The following is a 17,145-nucleotide window of genomic DNA, read 5'->3' as shown; positions in this document are numbered from 1 at the left end:
ATGACTAAATGACTATGACTGACTGAATGACTGATGTACTGATGTACTGACTGAATGACTGACTGAATGACTGAATGACTGACTGAATGATTGATGTACTGACTGAATGACTGACTGAATGACTGACTGAATGACTGACTGAATGAATGATGTACTGACTGAATGACTGACTGAATGACTGACTGAATGACTGAATGACTGACTGAATGATTGATGTAGTGACTGAATGACTGACTGAATGACTGACTGAATGACTGACTGAATGACTGACTGAATGACTGATGTACTGACTGAATGACTGATGTACTGACTGAATGACTGACTGAATGACTGACTGAATAACTGATGTACTGACTGAATGACTGGATGACTGGATGACTGGATGACTGAGTAGTTGGCTAGCTGTCTGACTGACTGACTGACTGATTGACTGACTGGTTGACCAAGCCAGGGCCGCGGGACCCCACCCCCCCGAGATCCTGCCGGAGTGCCCCGGTGCGGCCGGCCTGGGCGTGCGGTCGGGCGTTCTCTGGACGCGAAGGGCCTCGGGGACCCCAGGGGCCACTGCGGCTCCCCCGGCCCCGGGGCTTGATGAGGGGAACCTGTGGAGCCTCCCGTCCACGTCGCCCGCAGCCTCCTTTGATTGCTCTGCTCTGCTTGTTTCAGATCTTCGTCGGTGAGGTGTCCATGTACGTGATGAAGTCCACCAGGGAGGCGCTGCTCGTCCAGGAGAAGACCATCGTGACCGGGGACTGCTGCTACCTCAATCCCCTCGTCCGCCGCATCACCCGCTTCATAGGTGAACAAACACCACCTGCGCTCCGCCCGCCGGAGGCCCCTCAGCGCCTCGTCCACGCTGCTTGCCTGTCGCTGTGCTGCTTCTCTGGGTTGGGTCGGGTCGGGGTCGGACGGATTCGGCTGTGAATTCATGGTGCATTTTGTCTTTTCATTTTTATTTTTTCTGTTTGACACCTGAGAATTTAGGGGGGAATGTCCAGAAACTCTACCGCAGAGAAATCGTATATTTTTGTTCCAATGCATGGACGGATAGACAGATGGACAGACAGACAGATAGACAGACAGATAGATAGACAGATAGATAGACAGACAGACAGATAGATTTTGCTTGGAGGGGGTGTGTCCCGAGGCAGCGCTGCAGTGGGACAAAGGCCTCGTCCATGAATGTTAAGCTTGTTCTCCTCCGTCCCAGCGGAACCACGGCCACAATCAAGCCCCGACTGGAAAGTGTTTGCAGGTAAACATGACAAACATTTACAAGAGTTGCTTTAATCAGTCCTGCCTGAATGCCACGACGTGTTCCACCATCCCACGCGGCACAGAATTAAAAAAAAAAACTTTAAAAAAGGAATTAGCATTTTTTCCGTTCTAATGAGCGGTTCTGCCCTGTGCTGCTCTGGTGCAAAATAATCAAATATGCGTAATGCAGAGTGAAGCGCCGCGCCCTTGGTTTCAAGCCGACGCCTTCGATGCTCTTTGAAGGGGAAGGTTAACGATCTGTATCCGGACAGCGCACCCTACAAGTGTCAGATGAATTCATTTATTCCTACATGCACCACGTTGTTGTGTCTCCGTAGAGACAAATGTCGACGTAAAATAGCCCGTGGGCTGTATTATTGAAATCATATCCACAATACACAGTACAATTTATGAACACACGCAGGAATCCAGTTGGGAAGGACGATGCATTGTGGTCCGCGCTGGAAAAACAGCCACAGAAATGCAGAATCACACGGTTACTTTACAATCTGGAAGTCATGGGTTCAGGCATCAACAACAGAGTATTTGTTCCACTGCATCCAGGACGGAGTTCGTCTGCAGGTGGAGTTCAACTTCTCAACCTGCAATGAAACTCTTTATTCATCCTTTAATCATCGTGAATTGCTGTAAAGAACTATTTTCCCATGTTTTGTTCGACAAACAAATAACATAATTACATTACTACTCCCGCAATACCACAACCGGCCGATGCTCTACCCGGCCACAAGCCCCGAGCGCTCGTTCATGTCGCTGGTTGTAGCGACGCCATTGAAACGAACGGAATTTGTGCGCAAAGTTGTACTGTCAGCCATTGCTGTGACCGTGAGGGTCACGGTCTCGATACTTCCCCCTTCCCACATTTCTGAGGCCAACAAAGAAAGGTGGCATCCCTCCCTGGTCCCTCAGCAATCACGATAGCCAATATGTTTGCTCAGTCGCAACAACCGCTTTCAAATGAATGGAATTTTCCATAAAAGTTCACAAATGACGGATGCCGGCGCGACCACAAGGGTGTGACCGCGCCACAACGATCGGGTCTTTTCAGACTTCCTGCCTGGCTTTCCAGGGAAGGTTACACCCCCCCCCCCCACCCTATCTATGCTCCCCTGCTGCATCATCCATCTCCGTCTTCTCAACCATAATCCCTCCTCCCATCCCCTTCCTTCCCCTCCTCTTTCTCTTCCCTCCATTGCCCTTCACACAGTCCCGCCTCCCATCAAACCCTCAACTCCTCCTCGGGCCCTTTGCCGACGCAGGGAATGAGAATGCAAAGCAGAGTCGTTTCATGGATAAGCAGTTCAGATAAGCAGCAGCCATTAGGAGGCTCCGGGCTCCGTGGGTCCACCTCGGGGTCCAGGGCTAATTCTCTTTTCTATATCACACATTTCTTTCTCATCACATCTCTATTGTTTTGTTGCGTTCTCCGTCCTACTCCTCGCTGCTTCCTTTATTTCTCCCTTTCACTCTGATCCCGTGTGCTCTGCCTCTGGACTCTACTTCTACTCTGTTCTACCACCTCACTACTTGACTGTACTCTATTCCACCCTTTACTCCATCCCTTCTCCATTGCACATCTGCTGTACTCTAGTTCTACTCTACCTCTACTGGAGTCTTACTCTTCTCTATTGTACTCTAACTCCACCTCTACTCTACTTATGCGGTACTCCTCGATACCTCTACTTTATTCTGCATCTACTCTACATGACTTCACTGCCCTGTGCTCTACCTCTTACTCTTCACTACTTTACTGTACTCTACTCTTCATTCGCTCGATCTTTACTCTATCACTCCGCTGCCTGTACTGCACTCTTTCCCGTGTCTTCTTTTCAGCGATCCCCGTTCCCCTCCCAACTTCTTCTTAGCCTTGGTGTAGATTACTCGGTGAAGAGACGGAATCGTATGTATTATGCACTGCACAACCACTCATTGGAATAAAGCGGACTGCACCTTTAATCAAACATTGAAATACAATCACATGTTTGGCCTTTGGAATATATTACAGCATCAAAATATAAATATATGGGATATGTTTTATTCATGTTTTCACTGGAGCCGATGCTTTTGATGGAGGGTACGTTATCATGTGTCGTATCGTGTGTGTGTGTGTGTGTGTGTGTGTGCGTGTGCGTGTGCGTGTATTTATTGTGTGTCCCAGGCGTGTTTGCCTTCGGGCTCTTTGCGACGGACATCTTTGTCAACGCGGGTCAGGTGGTGACGGGCGGCCTGTCGCCCTACTTCCTGTCCGTCTGCAAGCCAAACTACACCGGCACCGAGTGTCGATTCAACCACCAGTTCATCGCCAACGGCAACATCTGCACCGGGAGCCCCCTGGTGGTGGAGGGCGCACGGCGCTCCTTCCCCTCAAAGGACGCAGCGCTGAGCGTTTATTCGGCTGTTTACCTGACGGTGAGGAAGGAAATATGCACACACACACACACACACACACACACACACACACACACACACACACACACACACACACACACACAATCAGATTCAAGCGACGACCTTGTTGGATAGAAAAATAGGGACACTATGGTGTCCTGAGGGCCAGAAATTTGAGAAACACAGGATTAAAGTTTAAAACAAAAACCTGCTTTTTGTTACTATTCCAAACACTGCTGGAATACATACTAAATAATAAATACTATAGAGTTAGATTACAAAACAGAAGGATGTTGGGGGCTCACCGGGACCAGGGGTTGAGAACCACGGTCTCAATCAGTGGACCATCAGACTTGGACGGTCAGAAGGTTCACGGGGTCCGAACTGGGTTTCTCGTAAAACCTCCCCAAAAACCACCGCTCTTCTTCTAGATTTGAATACTCATTCGTCGCCCTTCTCTCCCCCCCCTTTTTCCAGATGTACATCACCAGCACCATCAAGACCAAGTCCAGCCGCCTGGCCAAGCCCGTGCTGTGTCTGGGCACACTCTGCTCGGCCTTCCTCACCGGCCTCAACCGGGTCTCCGAGTACCGGAACCACTGTTCGGACGTGGTGGCCGGATTCATCCTGGGATCGGCCGTCGCCCTGTTTCTGGTGAGAGAAGAAGAGCGTAGGGAGGAGGAAGAGTGGGATGGAAGAGAAAAGTCAGGACAAGCCATTTCTCCTTCGAGACAGTTGGACTGGATAAGAATTATTTAGGGGGTTATTTTAAAGGGTGACTCCAAAAAGTACGAGAATATAATATTTTTCAAAAACTGTTTTGCAGAGATCTGAATAAAGTTTGAGAGATCTAGAATATTCTGACATGGGTTACGATTTCATATCGTATGTTTTAACATTGGTTGGAAATAGTTCAGAGAAGGGGCTTTTCTGCCCGAGCAACCAATTTAAGAATCAGTTAATTAGTTTCTGTTTTTTAGGAACTTAGGCTTTTTCCACAGTAGGAGCTTAGTTCAAAAATTGGTTCCACTTGGAAAAATAAAGTCTTGCTAAGCAAGGTGGTACCTTTTGGGGAAAGGTTAACCATTGGGGAGTTTGTACTTCTGAAGAATGCTGATTGGACAAATATTAGCACATGAGAATTGTAAATTACACCAACCGCTATTTTGAATTATACCGATAAACATCTGATTCAACACCCGCCGCTTGAACCTGCGTTTGGGTTTCTGGTTCCTATATAGGTGTAGTAGGAAAGCAACCAAGAAGTATTTTCTGGAACTGCTCAGGTTCCCCTTTCCAGGTTCCATGTGTGAATGGAGACTAAAGTATATTGAGGAGTAAGAAACATTTATTACAGGAAGATTTCAAGACAGGGTTTTGGTATGAGGACTCCACGATTAATTGGTGCCCAGCACAGATGGAGTCCTGACGCTAGTGGGGATGACTATGCTGTTAGAAGTCAAAAATGTAAATGCCATAGTCTTAACCCCATCCTGGCAACCTCACACAAAGGGATAACAAAGGAAGAAACCCTGAGAAGGGGCCACAGAAGGAGGAATCCCCCTTCAGGATGACCGAGTGGGCAACATTAATACATAATATGACAAATCATAGGTTATGAAGCTAAACAGTATAGACGTCCTTCTGGATGATCTGACACGTTTACTAATTCCAATGCTTATATGAAAAACCCCTTTATTGAAACTATTTAGTACTTGGAGGTGTCATAGGAGTAAAAGTAGAAAAGGCCCCTGTGGTGTTGTGATGGTGTGGGTTGAGCAGCCACACCTATCTTTGGTCCAGGTAATTGGTGGCCAGGATCAGTGTGACTGTACACCTGTTGCTCGATGGTTGGTCTAACGGGCAACAGGTAAAACCCCCATCCCCACACACACTCATGAGAGGAGCCCTTGAGTTGACATGTGTCCATTGGCTCCTGGTCTTATTTCACCAAGCCCACTCTCTACAATCAACTGTGTGTCTGAAACCCATCCTCTGGGTCTGTGTGCCGGAGGGCCCTTAAATATCCACTTGGGTGGTGTGTGGTAGGCAAAACTGCCACATCCCCTCAAACGGAATAATTTAAGTCGTGTGAATACCTCAAAATTGTACTCATAACCATTTGTAAACTACAAAGGGAAGTTGTGTGATTTTCTTTTTTAAATATTAATCTATGTTGGAGGTAGTGACAGCAGAAAGCTCTGCTGCTCAGGCTGACAATATAGATGAAGGACGGTAGAGGAGGGGGGTTCGCTCGCAAATCAAAAAAGATTGATACAACAATCTCTGAAGCTTTGTTGCACACAAGCTGCGCTAAGCCCCAAGGAGCCAATCAATGAAAGAGTAAGAAGACAAGAAAGAAGGAAGGAAGGGAGACAGGGAAAGCAAAGGAGAGCGGGATCACCAGCTGAGTCGCACGTTGGCAGGCGGACGCTATTAAGGTTGAGCCTGTGGAATGAGAGAAGAGAATTGCAGCTGCCGCGGACTCTTGCTTGAGGACTTGAATGTGAAAGTGTTGGGACATCTCAGCGATTTAATTAGGTCTTGTTTGTGCAATCCTCTCAGTGATGCCACAAGCGCAAACTTGAAAACGTAACTTTGTTCAAACTAACAAAGTATGTGCTAATTGCTCTGACCAGAGGGCATCAACAAATGTTTCACTTCATATGCAAAGCCTATACATGGGTGAAGCTATCAAGAGTGTTCCATCTGGTGAATATTAGTTTAATTTCATTATCTTGTATACCAGATACATACATTTATGATTAATGAGATGCAAGGGACTTGTTAAATATGACCACAGATGCACCCACATCCCTGTTTCTAAAGCCTTTAATGTTCGGGGTTAAAGAAAAAAACAAAAGTAAATGGGAATGTACGTTAATTATTCTCAGTAGTGGAAAAAAAAATGCTGAACAAACCTCCCTACGCTGTTCATAAATCACCTGGTCATAAATAGTGACAGTACTGTGATTAACAGGCAGTTTATTGGATGGTCAGTGGAACGGTTTAAAGGTTGGCCATGGTTGTCCCTTTGGAGGGCTGGTAGGCAGGTAATTGCTTCACGGGAGCTGGCTTGACCTCATTTGCGGTTCCACAAATCTAAAATTAAAAGGTGTTTCTGAGATGCTTTTTGCCCCTCAGGTTAGGGACTTTGTGGATGGAGGGGCCGGCAAAATGTCACCTAGCGTCTTCGTACTTCAGAGAGGAAACACTGGACTGTGACCTTGAAGCTGGAGGAGTAGAATGTGCATTGGACTGTAAGTGGAGGACATGAGGGAATCCCTCAGCCTTGGGTCTATGACAATTGACAGACAATTGAGCCATTGATCTCTAGGGGGAGATGGCTGGAGGCAATCAATCAGAGCACAGCCTTCACCTCAGCATTTTTTTTTAGCAGGTGGAGCTCTAGGTCAGGAGCAGCCAAAACCACGGCTCCGTAGGTGGTGGGCTCGCTCTCTCTTGGGTGTAGACACAGCATGGCTGGAAATGAGGTCTGATGGTCCACTCTGATGGTTGCACGTTAAACAGTTTGATGGAAGGCTAACTTCGGGGCAGTAATTGGACCACAAGCAGTACAGTGAAGGAGGGCACCAGGAGCCTCCTTGTCACTGTGGAAGTAGAACAGCTGAGTCGTGCTCTCAGCTGGCCTATCTCAATCAACAATCATTCACTCATCCATTTAGCCAATTTTCCCAGGAACCAGAAAACAAATTGGATGCCAGGTCAATGATTACAGTCTGATGAAGCAGAAATGATATATAAATGGCACTGTGACCGGACAGGACAGGACAATATTATTTACCTCTTACTCTTCACAGCAGCATTCCCACTGCAGCTTATATTACTTTTGTCATACACAAGACTTCAACATTTGTCTTGCACCCTTAACACACCACACTCTGTGCACATAAGCAGAGTGTCACATTTGTATACCTATATTAGTCGTCGTAGTTGACTCTATCTAGCTGGCTACAAGCCAATTAACAGGACTAACCGTCCTTTAGTGTTAATGGCCCTGGCGATTGCTGTCCAGGCAGCTATTTCGGACACATGGATCCAGTTAATCTCATAGGATAAAACATACTTTCTGGTGTTGGCGTTCAAGTTTTCCACCTCAATTATGAACCTCTCCTCACCCACCCCACAACTTGGTCTGATAAATGCGCACTGCCAGGGGACGTCCAGATGTTCTTTCTGAAAACCAATGAAACCTTGGCAAAGGCAGGACTTTGGGAGGAGTTCAGTCGCTTGCATACATCTGGTGTGGGTTTCACAATTGTTTATTATAGAAACGTTTCAATTTGTAATGCAATACCGACTGACATCAAATATGGTTAATCTGTTTGTTAGAGAATAAACAATGACGTGCAACATTAAAACAATCCCCTGAGTCATCCTATGGCCACTTCCTGGCATTCATAATGTAAGACCATGCGGTCTTAGGCCCCAGTTGACCTACAAAATGACCGTAGTCGGCACTATACAGTAGGTTCCAAAGCTATATATCTGGTTTGCAAGCTACCTAGAAACAAACTGAAATTATGGAAGCATAATTATACTAGCTTCTATTGCCTCATGACTCACGGCAAACTATGTTGTGACCCTTTTTATGTCGCAATTTATATTCTGGCAGAGTAGAATTGTCCAAAAATAGCATAATGTGACACAGCTATAAGCCAAATGATTGCTAACTCTATTCCAGACTTTGCAATGGAGTTTCAGAGGTCAACACAGCCAAAACAGATTCGCTATTATTGGTCAACTCAAGAATTTGCATGTCAACTCTAAAGAAAGGTTTCGCTACCAGAATTTGCTACTGATTGCGAGGGACTGCACTGAATTAACTGAATTTGGTGCAAAGTATCACTGCTAAATACTGGTGTAACCACAGCCTTAGTTTACAAGGTCCACAGTAAAGTAAGGAAACGTCTATGTTGCACAGGCCCTAAGGGGCCTCTCATGACAATCTTCTATCGACAAAGTCTATATGGCTTCCACCAGCCAATGAGCCAATGAGCCTGACTCCGAAACGGAGTGGTGCCTTTGGGGTTAAAGAAGCATTAGGATGCATGACCACTCTATCACCTCCACACACCACGTGTCCCTGCTGTTTGCACCACTGGGCAAAAATACGCCACCCCAGTAAGTATTGGGAGTGCGTAGAGGGCGCCTGGTGCTCTGTATAGTGGCAACCACCACATCTGAGAGGCCCAAAGCTAGGATAGCTAGCTTCTCCCTCTCAAGCACCAAGCCAGAGAGCACAATAGGCCTGCGTGTGGGTGCTAAATTGTTCCGCGTTTCGTACGTTTTTTTGTGGACTATGTGATTGGGCTCAAACGGTGCTTTGTGGTGGGGGGTTGTGCTTTGCATGCCAGCATTTATAATGGGAGCCTGCTGCACTTTCACGGTGGGAGGAATTGGGCATGTGATTCATGGCATAGACATTTGAGCACTGAGGTGGGCAAATGGTCTGCGTGTGTTTTTCACTGTAAGCGTGTGCTTTAGCCCCCCCCCGTTTCCTTCGAGGTTCAGGGCCTGCTCGCTGTAGCCTCATGCAGGACCAAAAATAGCATGATGGAGGAGGAAGAGGTGAACAAAAGCCCCCTTCCCATCTCTGCGCTTCGCCTCTGCTGCGCATCTACTGCCTCACTGGGAGGAAGCCACACGGGGGATCCAAGACTGAAGAGCCTCCTGGCTCTTCTTCTCTCCTCCAACCTCGCAGTCATGAGGACCATCACCCTACCAAAGGCGCCGGTGGGGGACGCTGGGGCATCGAGCAATGGCGGCTTGTCCTGGTCCTGGAAGCCCAAACAGAGTGACCCGTCGAGGGCCATGGAGACTCCCATGCTACGGCCGGTGACTTTCGCCCTACATGGGGTGAGGTGGAGGGATAGTTCCGTAGCTATCCGCAGCTCCACCAGGGTACCCTCGTCCGTGGAGGTTGAGCCGGCTACCTCTACCAGCAGTTTGGCCTGGTAGCGCTGGAGTACGGCCTGCATTTCATGGGGCAGGCTGCCACGGCACCAAGAAGCCTTTTCGGCCACCACCACCAGCTATTTGGTGGCCTTGGTCGGGAGCGTGGGCTTCTTCCCCGGGCCAAAGCCCTGTCCCTGCGTTAGGGAAGCGAAGTTTAAAAGTGCGCACGGTGAGCCAAATATTGAAATGTCAATCCAAACTGCTGGTATAGCACACACACACATCCATAAGAGGACTTAAGAAATGTAAATGAAAAAGCACAGCACCGCTCACTGAAGTTTCCAGGCAAGGTGCCAAGGTATCAAGAACTGCTCCGCTGAATATTAATTGGAGAGCAGCTTCTTGTGGACTCAGATGGTGCTGTATGAAACTCTTACGCCAGAATGAACTTCCCATCGCACTGGGAACTGGGAGTTAAAACACAAAATCCAGCCACAGGTCGATGTACTGGAATGTATAGGACTCATAGCTCTACACCCTTGTGGGACAGCGGATAAGAGCGATGTACTGCACTGTCTTTGTCTGGGATATAAGTGTAAGTGTAAGAGATAGGTGTTAAAGCCGCAAAGGATCAACTCTGGCTCATCTGCTGTCTCCAGACGGATGAAACTTTTTCCACGAATACAAACCATCATCATCATCGTGTGTTGACATCTCCAGCCGTCTTTTAACTCTTTCTATCAGTCAGAGGCGGCGCTAGTAACCTTGGTAGCACAAGTTGTGGTTTCACATCTTATATTGCATTGTTAAAACATCTTGTGCTGATTTCTTAGACCAAATAGGCGTGATAGCCAAGTCCTTGGAAAGTTCTCATACAAAAGTTGTTCTTATCCCTCAAAGTTGCGAAGTTGGTGATCTAGTCACTTTCAATTTAAATAATACTATTCAGATAAAGTTTAAAGTCATTGGTACTTCATTTCACATCTCCTCAGTAGTGCTCAGTAGTGCGCGTGCCTGAAAGCTGCACGCTGCCTGTTACGTTGCTCCAACTTTTGAGTCCGCTTCTTAACCTTCTTAACTTTTATTCTCTTTGTTCGTTCTTGTTTTTTTTTCCACTCTAACTCTGTGAAGTCCTGCTCTCTCTAACAAAGTTTTTTTTTTTAAGAGAGTTTTCGTGTTTTTGTTCGTGTTGTTTTTATTATGATTAAATATGTTGTATGTAAATATGTTGTATGTAGATTTGGAGCTGTAACAAAAGTAATTTCCCCTGGGATTATTAAAGTATTTCTGATTCTGATTCTGATTCTGATTTCATATTTCACAAGTGTTCAATGTTTTGGATATTTATGTGAAGATCTATGTTTTGATGAAAGCTGTTTCTCGACATACAAGGTTTTCCCACGAACCAAGACCTAACACCTTCCTGTGTGGCAGTTTTCCCTTCGGCGTACTATCCAGTACACTGAGAATCGGTGCCTCATGTTGTACTGTAGGTTTTCCCGGGAGTACTCCAGGGAGTACCCCCACCCGGGTAATCCCTGGAGCCACGGGTGGGGGTTCCAGAATGCTACACCGGAGACACAGACGGCTGTAGTCCGTTCATTACAAACTGTTCCCTCCTCTTCGCTGTGCAGCCTCCCACCTTCGCCTCCGAGGAAGCCAGGGTGGCATTCACCGTAAATCACCTGACTGGCCGCGCTCGGCTATGGGGAACGGCCGAGTAGGAGCGACGCACACCAGCCTGCTCCTCCTTCCAAGCCTTCGCCGCCGAGCTCCGCAAGGTGTTCGGGGTGACATCACGAGGTCCCGATGCTGCTGGTGGTCTCCTGGGTCTCAGTCAACGGTCCCGCTCCGTGGTCGATTACGCGATCGACTTCCGCACCCAGGCTCGACTAAGCGAGTGGAACCCGGCAGCCCAGATTGACGCGTTCCTGATGGGATTAGCAGAGTACGTGAAGGATGAGCTAGTTTCCCACGACCTGCCCACCTGTCTCGATGGCATCATTGAGCTTGCTTCCCGTATCGACCGACGCATCCAGGCCCGCCAGCGAGAGAGGCTTCAGAGGCAAGTGGAGCGCCGCCCAGCAACCCGTCTTCCAGGTTCCTCCCGGCCGCCAGCTCTTCCGGCCCGTCAACCCACGAGTAAGGCCTCTCCCATGCGGGTTGGCCGGTCCAGCCTCACCCCAGAGGAGAAGGAGAGACGCCTGGTGGGGAACCTTTGCCTCTACTGCGGTCTAGCTGGACACTACATTTCCGGGTGTCTGGTAAAAGGGCCGGGCTCGCCAGTGAGGGAGGAGGTCCTGGTGAGCCACACCTCCAAATCCCCCTCCAACCTACGCCCCCTCTGCCAGGCTCGGCTGCTCCTGCCCCAAGGCTCACATTCCCTCGCCATACTTATTGACTCTGGTTCCGATGTTAACATCATCGACGATAACCTGGCACGGCAGCTGGGTGTTGGTCGCGTTCTCCTGCCTTCTACGGTAACTGCCACTGCCCTGGATGGCCGCCTCCTGGGGACAGTCACCCATCAGACAGTGCCCATCCGCATGCTCCTGTCCGGCAACCACCACGAGACAATACAGTTCTGCATCCTGCACTCACCTCGTCACCCTCTCGTCCTGGGGTTCCCCTGGCTCCGGCGTCACAACCCACACCTCGACTGGACCACAGGGGCTATTCTGGGATGGAGTCCTGCATGCCATCAGGTCTGCCTGAAGCAAGCCACCGCACCTCAGCCACCCAACAGCTCCAGCTCCGCACCCAACATGTTGGGGGTCCCCGCCGAGTACCTCGACTTCAGGGAGGTCTTCAGCAAGGCCAAGGCGACATCCCTTCCCCCGCACAGGCCGTACGATATCGCCATCGACCTCCAGCCCGGCTCCACCCCCCCCAGAGGCCGCCTGTACTCCCTTTCTGCCCCGGAGAGAGAGGCCATGGACACCTATATTAATGATGCCCTGGCAGCGGGCATCATTCGTCCCTCCTCATCCCCGGCGGGGGCAGGCTTCTTTTTCATGGAGAAGAAGGACAAGTCGCTTGGCCCCTGTATTGACTATCGCGGTCTCAACGACATTACGGTCAAGAACCACTATCCCCTGCCCCTCATCTCATCAGCGTTCAAACTCCTGGAGGGGGCCACGGTGTTCACCAAGCTCGACCTACGCAATGCCTACCATCTGGTCCGTGTTCGAGAGGGGGACGAATGGAAGACGGCGTTCAACACTCCCTCCAGGCACTACGAATATCTGGTGATGCCCTTTGGTCTCACCAACGCCCCCGCCGTCTTCCAGGCCCTGGTCAATGACGTGCTCAGGGACATGCTCAACAAATTCGTCTTCGTATACCTCGACGACATCCTGATCTTCTCCCGATCCCAAGCTGAGCACGTCCACCACGTCCAGACGGTCCTGCAGCGCCTCCTGGAGAACTCACTCTTTGCGAAGGCGGAGAAGTGTGAGTTTCACGTCCCGTCCGTCTCCTTCCTGGGGTACGTCGTAGGGAGGGGGACCATCCAGATGGACTCCACTAAGGTCTCCGCTGTCACCACCTGGCCCGCCCCGGACACCCGCAAACAACTCCAGCGTCAGGCGGGCCAGAAGGTCCGGCTCTCCACCCGGGACCTCCCCCTGAAGGTGGACTCTAAGAAGCTGGCTCCTCGGTTCATCGGCCCATTCAAGATCGAGAAGGTCGTCAACCCGGTGGCAGTGCGGCTCAAGCTCCCCAGGTCCATGCGTGTCCATCCCACCTTCCACGTGTCCAAGGTCAAGCCAGTCCGGGAGAGTGCTCTGGTCCCCTTGGTGCCTCCCCCACCTCCTCCGCGCTTCATTGACGGGGGTCCTGCCTTCTCTGTCCACTGTCGTGGACACCGCCGGCGTGGGAGAGGCCTGCAGTACCTGGTGGATTGGGAGGGTTACGGCCCGGAGGATAGGTCCTGGGTCCCTGCGAGGCACATTCTGGAGCACACCCTCATCAGGAGGTTCCATCAGTGCCATCCTGACCAGCCCTCCAGACCGGGTCAACCCTCCCGACTGCAGACCCCACCACCTCTCTTGTCTGCGTCCTCCGGCGATGTTTCAGAGGCGGAGGATGTCGACCCTGGGGGTCCCTCTTCCGATGAGGACGTGGCCCATTTAGCGGAGGATGAGGAGTTGGACGGGGTCTCCAACTACTCCGATGAGGATCACGTGGCCCATTTAGCGGAGGACGTGGAGATGGACGGGGTTTCCGACGAGTCCCCGACGATGTATCCTGCCTGCTCCCTGCCTGTCTTCCGTCTGCTCTACAAATAAAAGACATTACCAAATGTCCCTGCCTGTCTTTGTGCTGCAATTGGGTCCTAACCACACCCGTTACAGCTTCTTAAGGACGATTCCAAAGCTAGTCTTCAAAGTGAAAGTTTTACTAAAAAGTTAAAAAAGTGTAGCTTTAAATATCAATAGTCCCCAAGTTCCTCTCTCAGCAATACATCATTCTCAAGGTTAATAGATGTCGGTTACATCATTTTTCACTAAAAGCAAGAAAGTTCTGTTTTTTACTGCTTCCACCCTGGATGTAGATGCTCATAAACATACAGCTCGGGTCCCAGCGCAACACACTTAAATTAAATAAACCTTGATTTTTGGACCCTGAACGGGGCCAGTTCGGCGGTGATCACGCACACCGTCGATCTCAACACCTTCATGGCAGTCTCCACCCACTTTCTGTCAAACGCTGCTCTGCTAACCTTCTCCCATCACTCTGCTCCGCAGGGAATTTGTGTGGTGAACAACTTCAAGGGCGTTCACAGCGCGGCGGTCAAGCAGAAGACTGAAGACTACCGTGGTCTCCCTCTGATGACCTTCCCCCGCGTGGAGAGCCCCCTGGAGACGCTCAGCGCACAGGTACTGCAAAAGTCCCATGAAGGGACAACGATCGGTGTTACATTATATTATAAGATGATATTTTGGCCGAATCTGCCTGTATAATGACCCCCGCCCCAGTATTATTGTAATTGCAGATTTTTTCCTTCCTCTTTATTCTGTGTTTTTATCTGTGAAGATTGGATATAATATTGTATAATATTATATATTTTTATATTATATATATTGTGTGTATTATATATATCTATATTAAAACAGCTTTCACAAGATTTAAAGAAAGAAAAGGATTCAAGTTGTCATTCTGTTTGATGAGGTGAAGATAGACTAGTGTTCCCTCTAGTGGTCGGAAGTGAAACATCGCTATTTCAAACCTTTCAACAACCAGTATTTGCTGGGTGTTCAAGCCAAAGAGCAAATGCTTTGAACTGCAGTTCAACTAATGGCTCTTCAGAAAGGAATGGGTGGCTACGGCCATTTTTTCATGGAGACGTTTATGTCTGTGTCGAACCCAGCCAGAGTCCCTGGAGAGCCCGAGATTAGCCGCCATGTTTCCTTATCTCACTCGTTGGAACCCGGGAAGCTTAATACGTTCCCGCGTTCCCTCCCTCTGATAAGCGCCTCCACCCGACCCGCACAGCGGTTTAAAAGCCTCATGGTCGCGGCACATCCCGCTTCAAGCTACACCATTTACAGTAAACTCATTTAAAATTTACAATCATTTGTTGGCACATATATGATAGTTTAATGGAAGGATTCATAACAATCTGTTTCATAGCTCGGGAGTTAGTCGCAAAATACACACTTATGTGAAAAAAAACCCATCTCGTCTCAAACTCTTTTTGTTTGTACCTTTTGGTTAATACAAAAAACAGGTAGCTCTAATAACGTGGGTCTACTAAATATGCTTGCATTTCAGCATCTAATGTTGTCTTCCTGCTCCTGTCTTTCTTTCTTTCTTTCTTTCTTTCTTCCTTTCTTTCTTTCTTTACCCACTATGACTGTATTTTGTCTTTATTTTTAATTTAATTGAACACACATATTATTTATGCCCAGAAAAAATACAAGTTTCCTTGGGACGTACTATCCAGCCACACTGCCATGTGAGACCCAGTTAATTTGCAATTACTTTGTGATAAGTCGACAAAGTTAAGTAATAAAACATGTATTATTAAATATTTTATTAATATGTAATAATACCTGCTGAAACACGTTTAGCTGCATTTTGTAACAACCCTTCACATAATGTGATGGTAATTGTTGTTGCAGGAGTTACAATACACTGTGATGATGTAATAACGCAGCAACATCGCTGTGATAACATTGGATTTAGCTGTAACCCGCAATACGCAATAACCACCACAACATCAAATGATTTAGATAAAGATGTTTCTTACAAACAATGTCAGGTTATCACAATATGTCAGTGTTATTACATAATAATAAAGGTCAGAATGACAATATTTTGGCACGTTATTACAAAATATGGGTGTTATAACATAAGGTCAATATTTTTACATGTTGGCACATTATTTCAAAATAGCAGCGTTTTTACACAGTAATAAGGATGAGGTATGTGACATTTTGACAACATATGCTGTAACAAAATGTAAAAGGTGTTATTAAGATAAGACAACATAAAATATTACATAGTACTAGATAACATCCGACACGCCAAAGGTCGAATTTATGACATTTTGGCAACATATTACACAATTTAAAGGGTGTTACTAAGGTTATTGTGAGTAAGATAATATGAGATATTACAATATGATAATACACGATGAAGGTCATTAAAATAATATTTGCCGTCATTACTGAATGAGGGGAAACCTTACTGCAAAATGCAGGTGTTATAACATAATAGTAAAGGTTCAATGTATTAAGTTCTGCAAGTCATTACAAAATAAGGGTTTTGTTATTTAATAAAGGCAACAGTTATTACAAGATAAGGGTTTCATTGCATAATATCAAAGTATGTAAATGTATTATATTTGGGGAAGTTATAACAACCTGGCCCCTGTTACATAATGCATTGTTACGCGCCCTGATGAGGGATGGAGGGTGGGAGGAGTTTCAAGCGCACGCTGCTTTACTCAGTTTGATCAGGACGTGACCAGAAAAGACCGGAAGTTGCGTTTAAATCCGTCCCTGGACTTTGCTGCCGTCCCGCTCGGACTCCCCGGCCCAGATTCCAGCAGCTGGTTTAACCTCTTCCTCCCTTGTTTTCCGTTGATTTCCATTCTGTTTCTCCACCACCCCCCCCAACCATCTTTCTCTCTCCATCCCTCTGATTTTCACACACTCTTCCCTCCATCTCCCTCGCCCCCCCCCCCACCCCCCGTCATCTTCCAGAACCACTCGGCATCCATGACGGAGGTCACATGACTAAGGGGGCAGCACCGGGTCACGTTTGCGTCGCCGCAGCACTTCCAGACACAATGACACAAGTCGCGTGATGCCGAATGCTTTTCCCCAAAACCACACAAAGCTGATGTATCTATCTAATGCACGCAGGGGGGGGAGGGACTAACTGTTTCAAATGGTTTCACTCCAGTCACCGAGATCCATTTTTAAGTTGCCGCGGCCAGTGGACCGCGTCAATGGGGGAGCGGGCGCTCCAGGACACGCTTCCTGACTTGGATAGTCCAGAGTTAAAAGCGACTCCAAACGGACGATGAGTCACTGTTAATATTTAACTTAGTAT

General features: G+C 48.1%; 1 protein-coding gene across 1 annotated transcript in view; it reads left to right on the top strand.

Annotated features, from left to right (window-relative positions):
• The window catches only part of plppr1 (phospholipid phosphatase related 1), a gene marked incomplete at its 3' end in the record, with an annotated part of 62,599 nt that extends 45,773 nt beyond the window's left edge, over positions 1 to 16,826 (top strand). The window contains exons 4-8 of the mRNA XM_080017485.1: positions 667 to 799; positions 3,434 to 3,684; positions 4,141 to 4,317; positions 14,331 to 14,462; positions 16,794 to 16,826. Of these exons, the coding sequence (XP_079873611.1) occupies positions 667 to 799; positions 3,434 to 3,684; positions 4,141 to 4,317; positions 14,331 to 14,462; positions 16,794 to 16,826 (726 nt within the window). The remainder of the gene's footprint in view (positions 1 to 666; positions 800 to 3,433; positions 3,685 to 4,140; positions 4,318 to 14,330; positions 14,463 to 16,793) is intronic.
• Between the last annotated feature and the right edge of the window lie 319 nt (positions 16,827 to 17,145).

This window comes from Zeus faber (assembly GCF_960531495.2).
Source record: "Zeus faber genome assembly, chromosome: 17".
In the NCBI taxonomy this organism is placed as follows: domain Eukaryota; kingdom Metazoa; phylum Chordata; class Actinopteri; order Zeiformes; family Zeidae; genus Zeus; species Zeus faber.
Note: the sequence above shows the minus strand (reverse complement) of the source record. Positions and strands in the feature narration are given on the sequence as shown.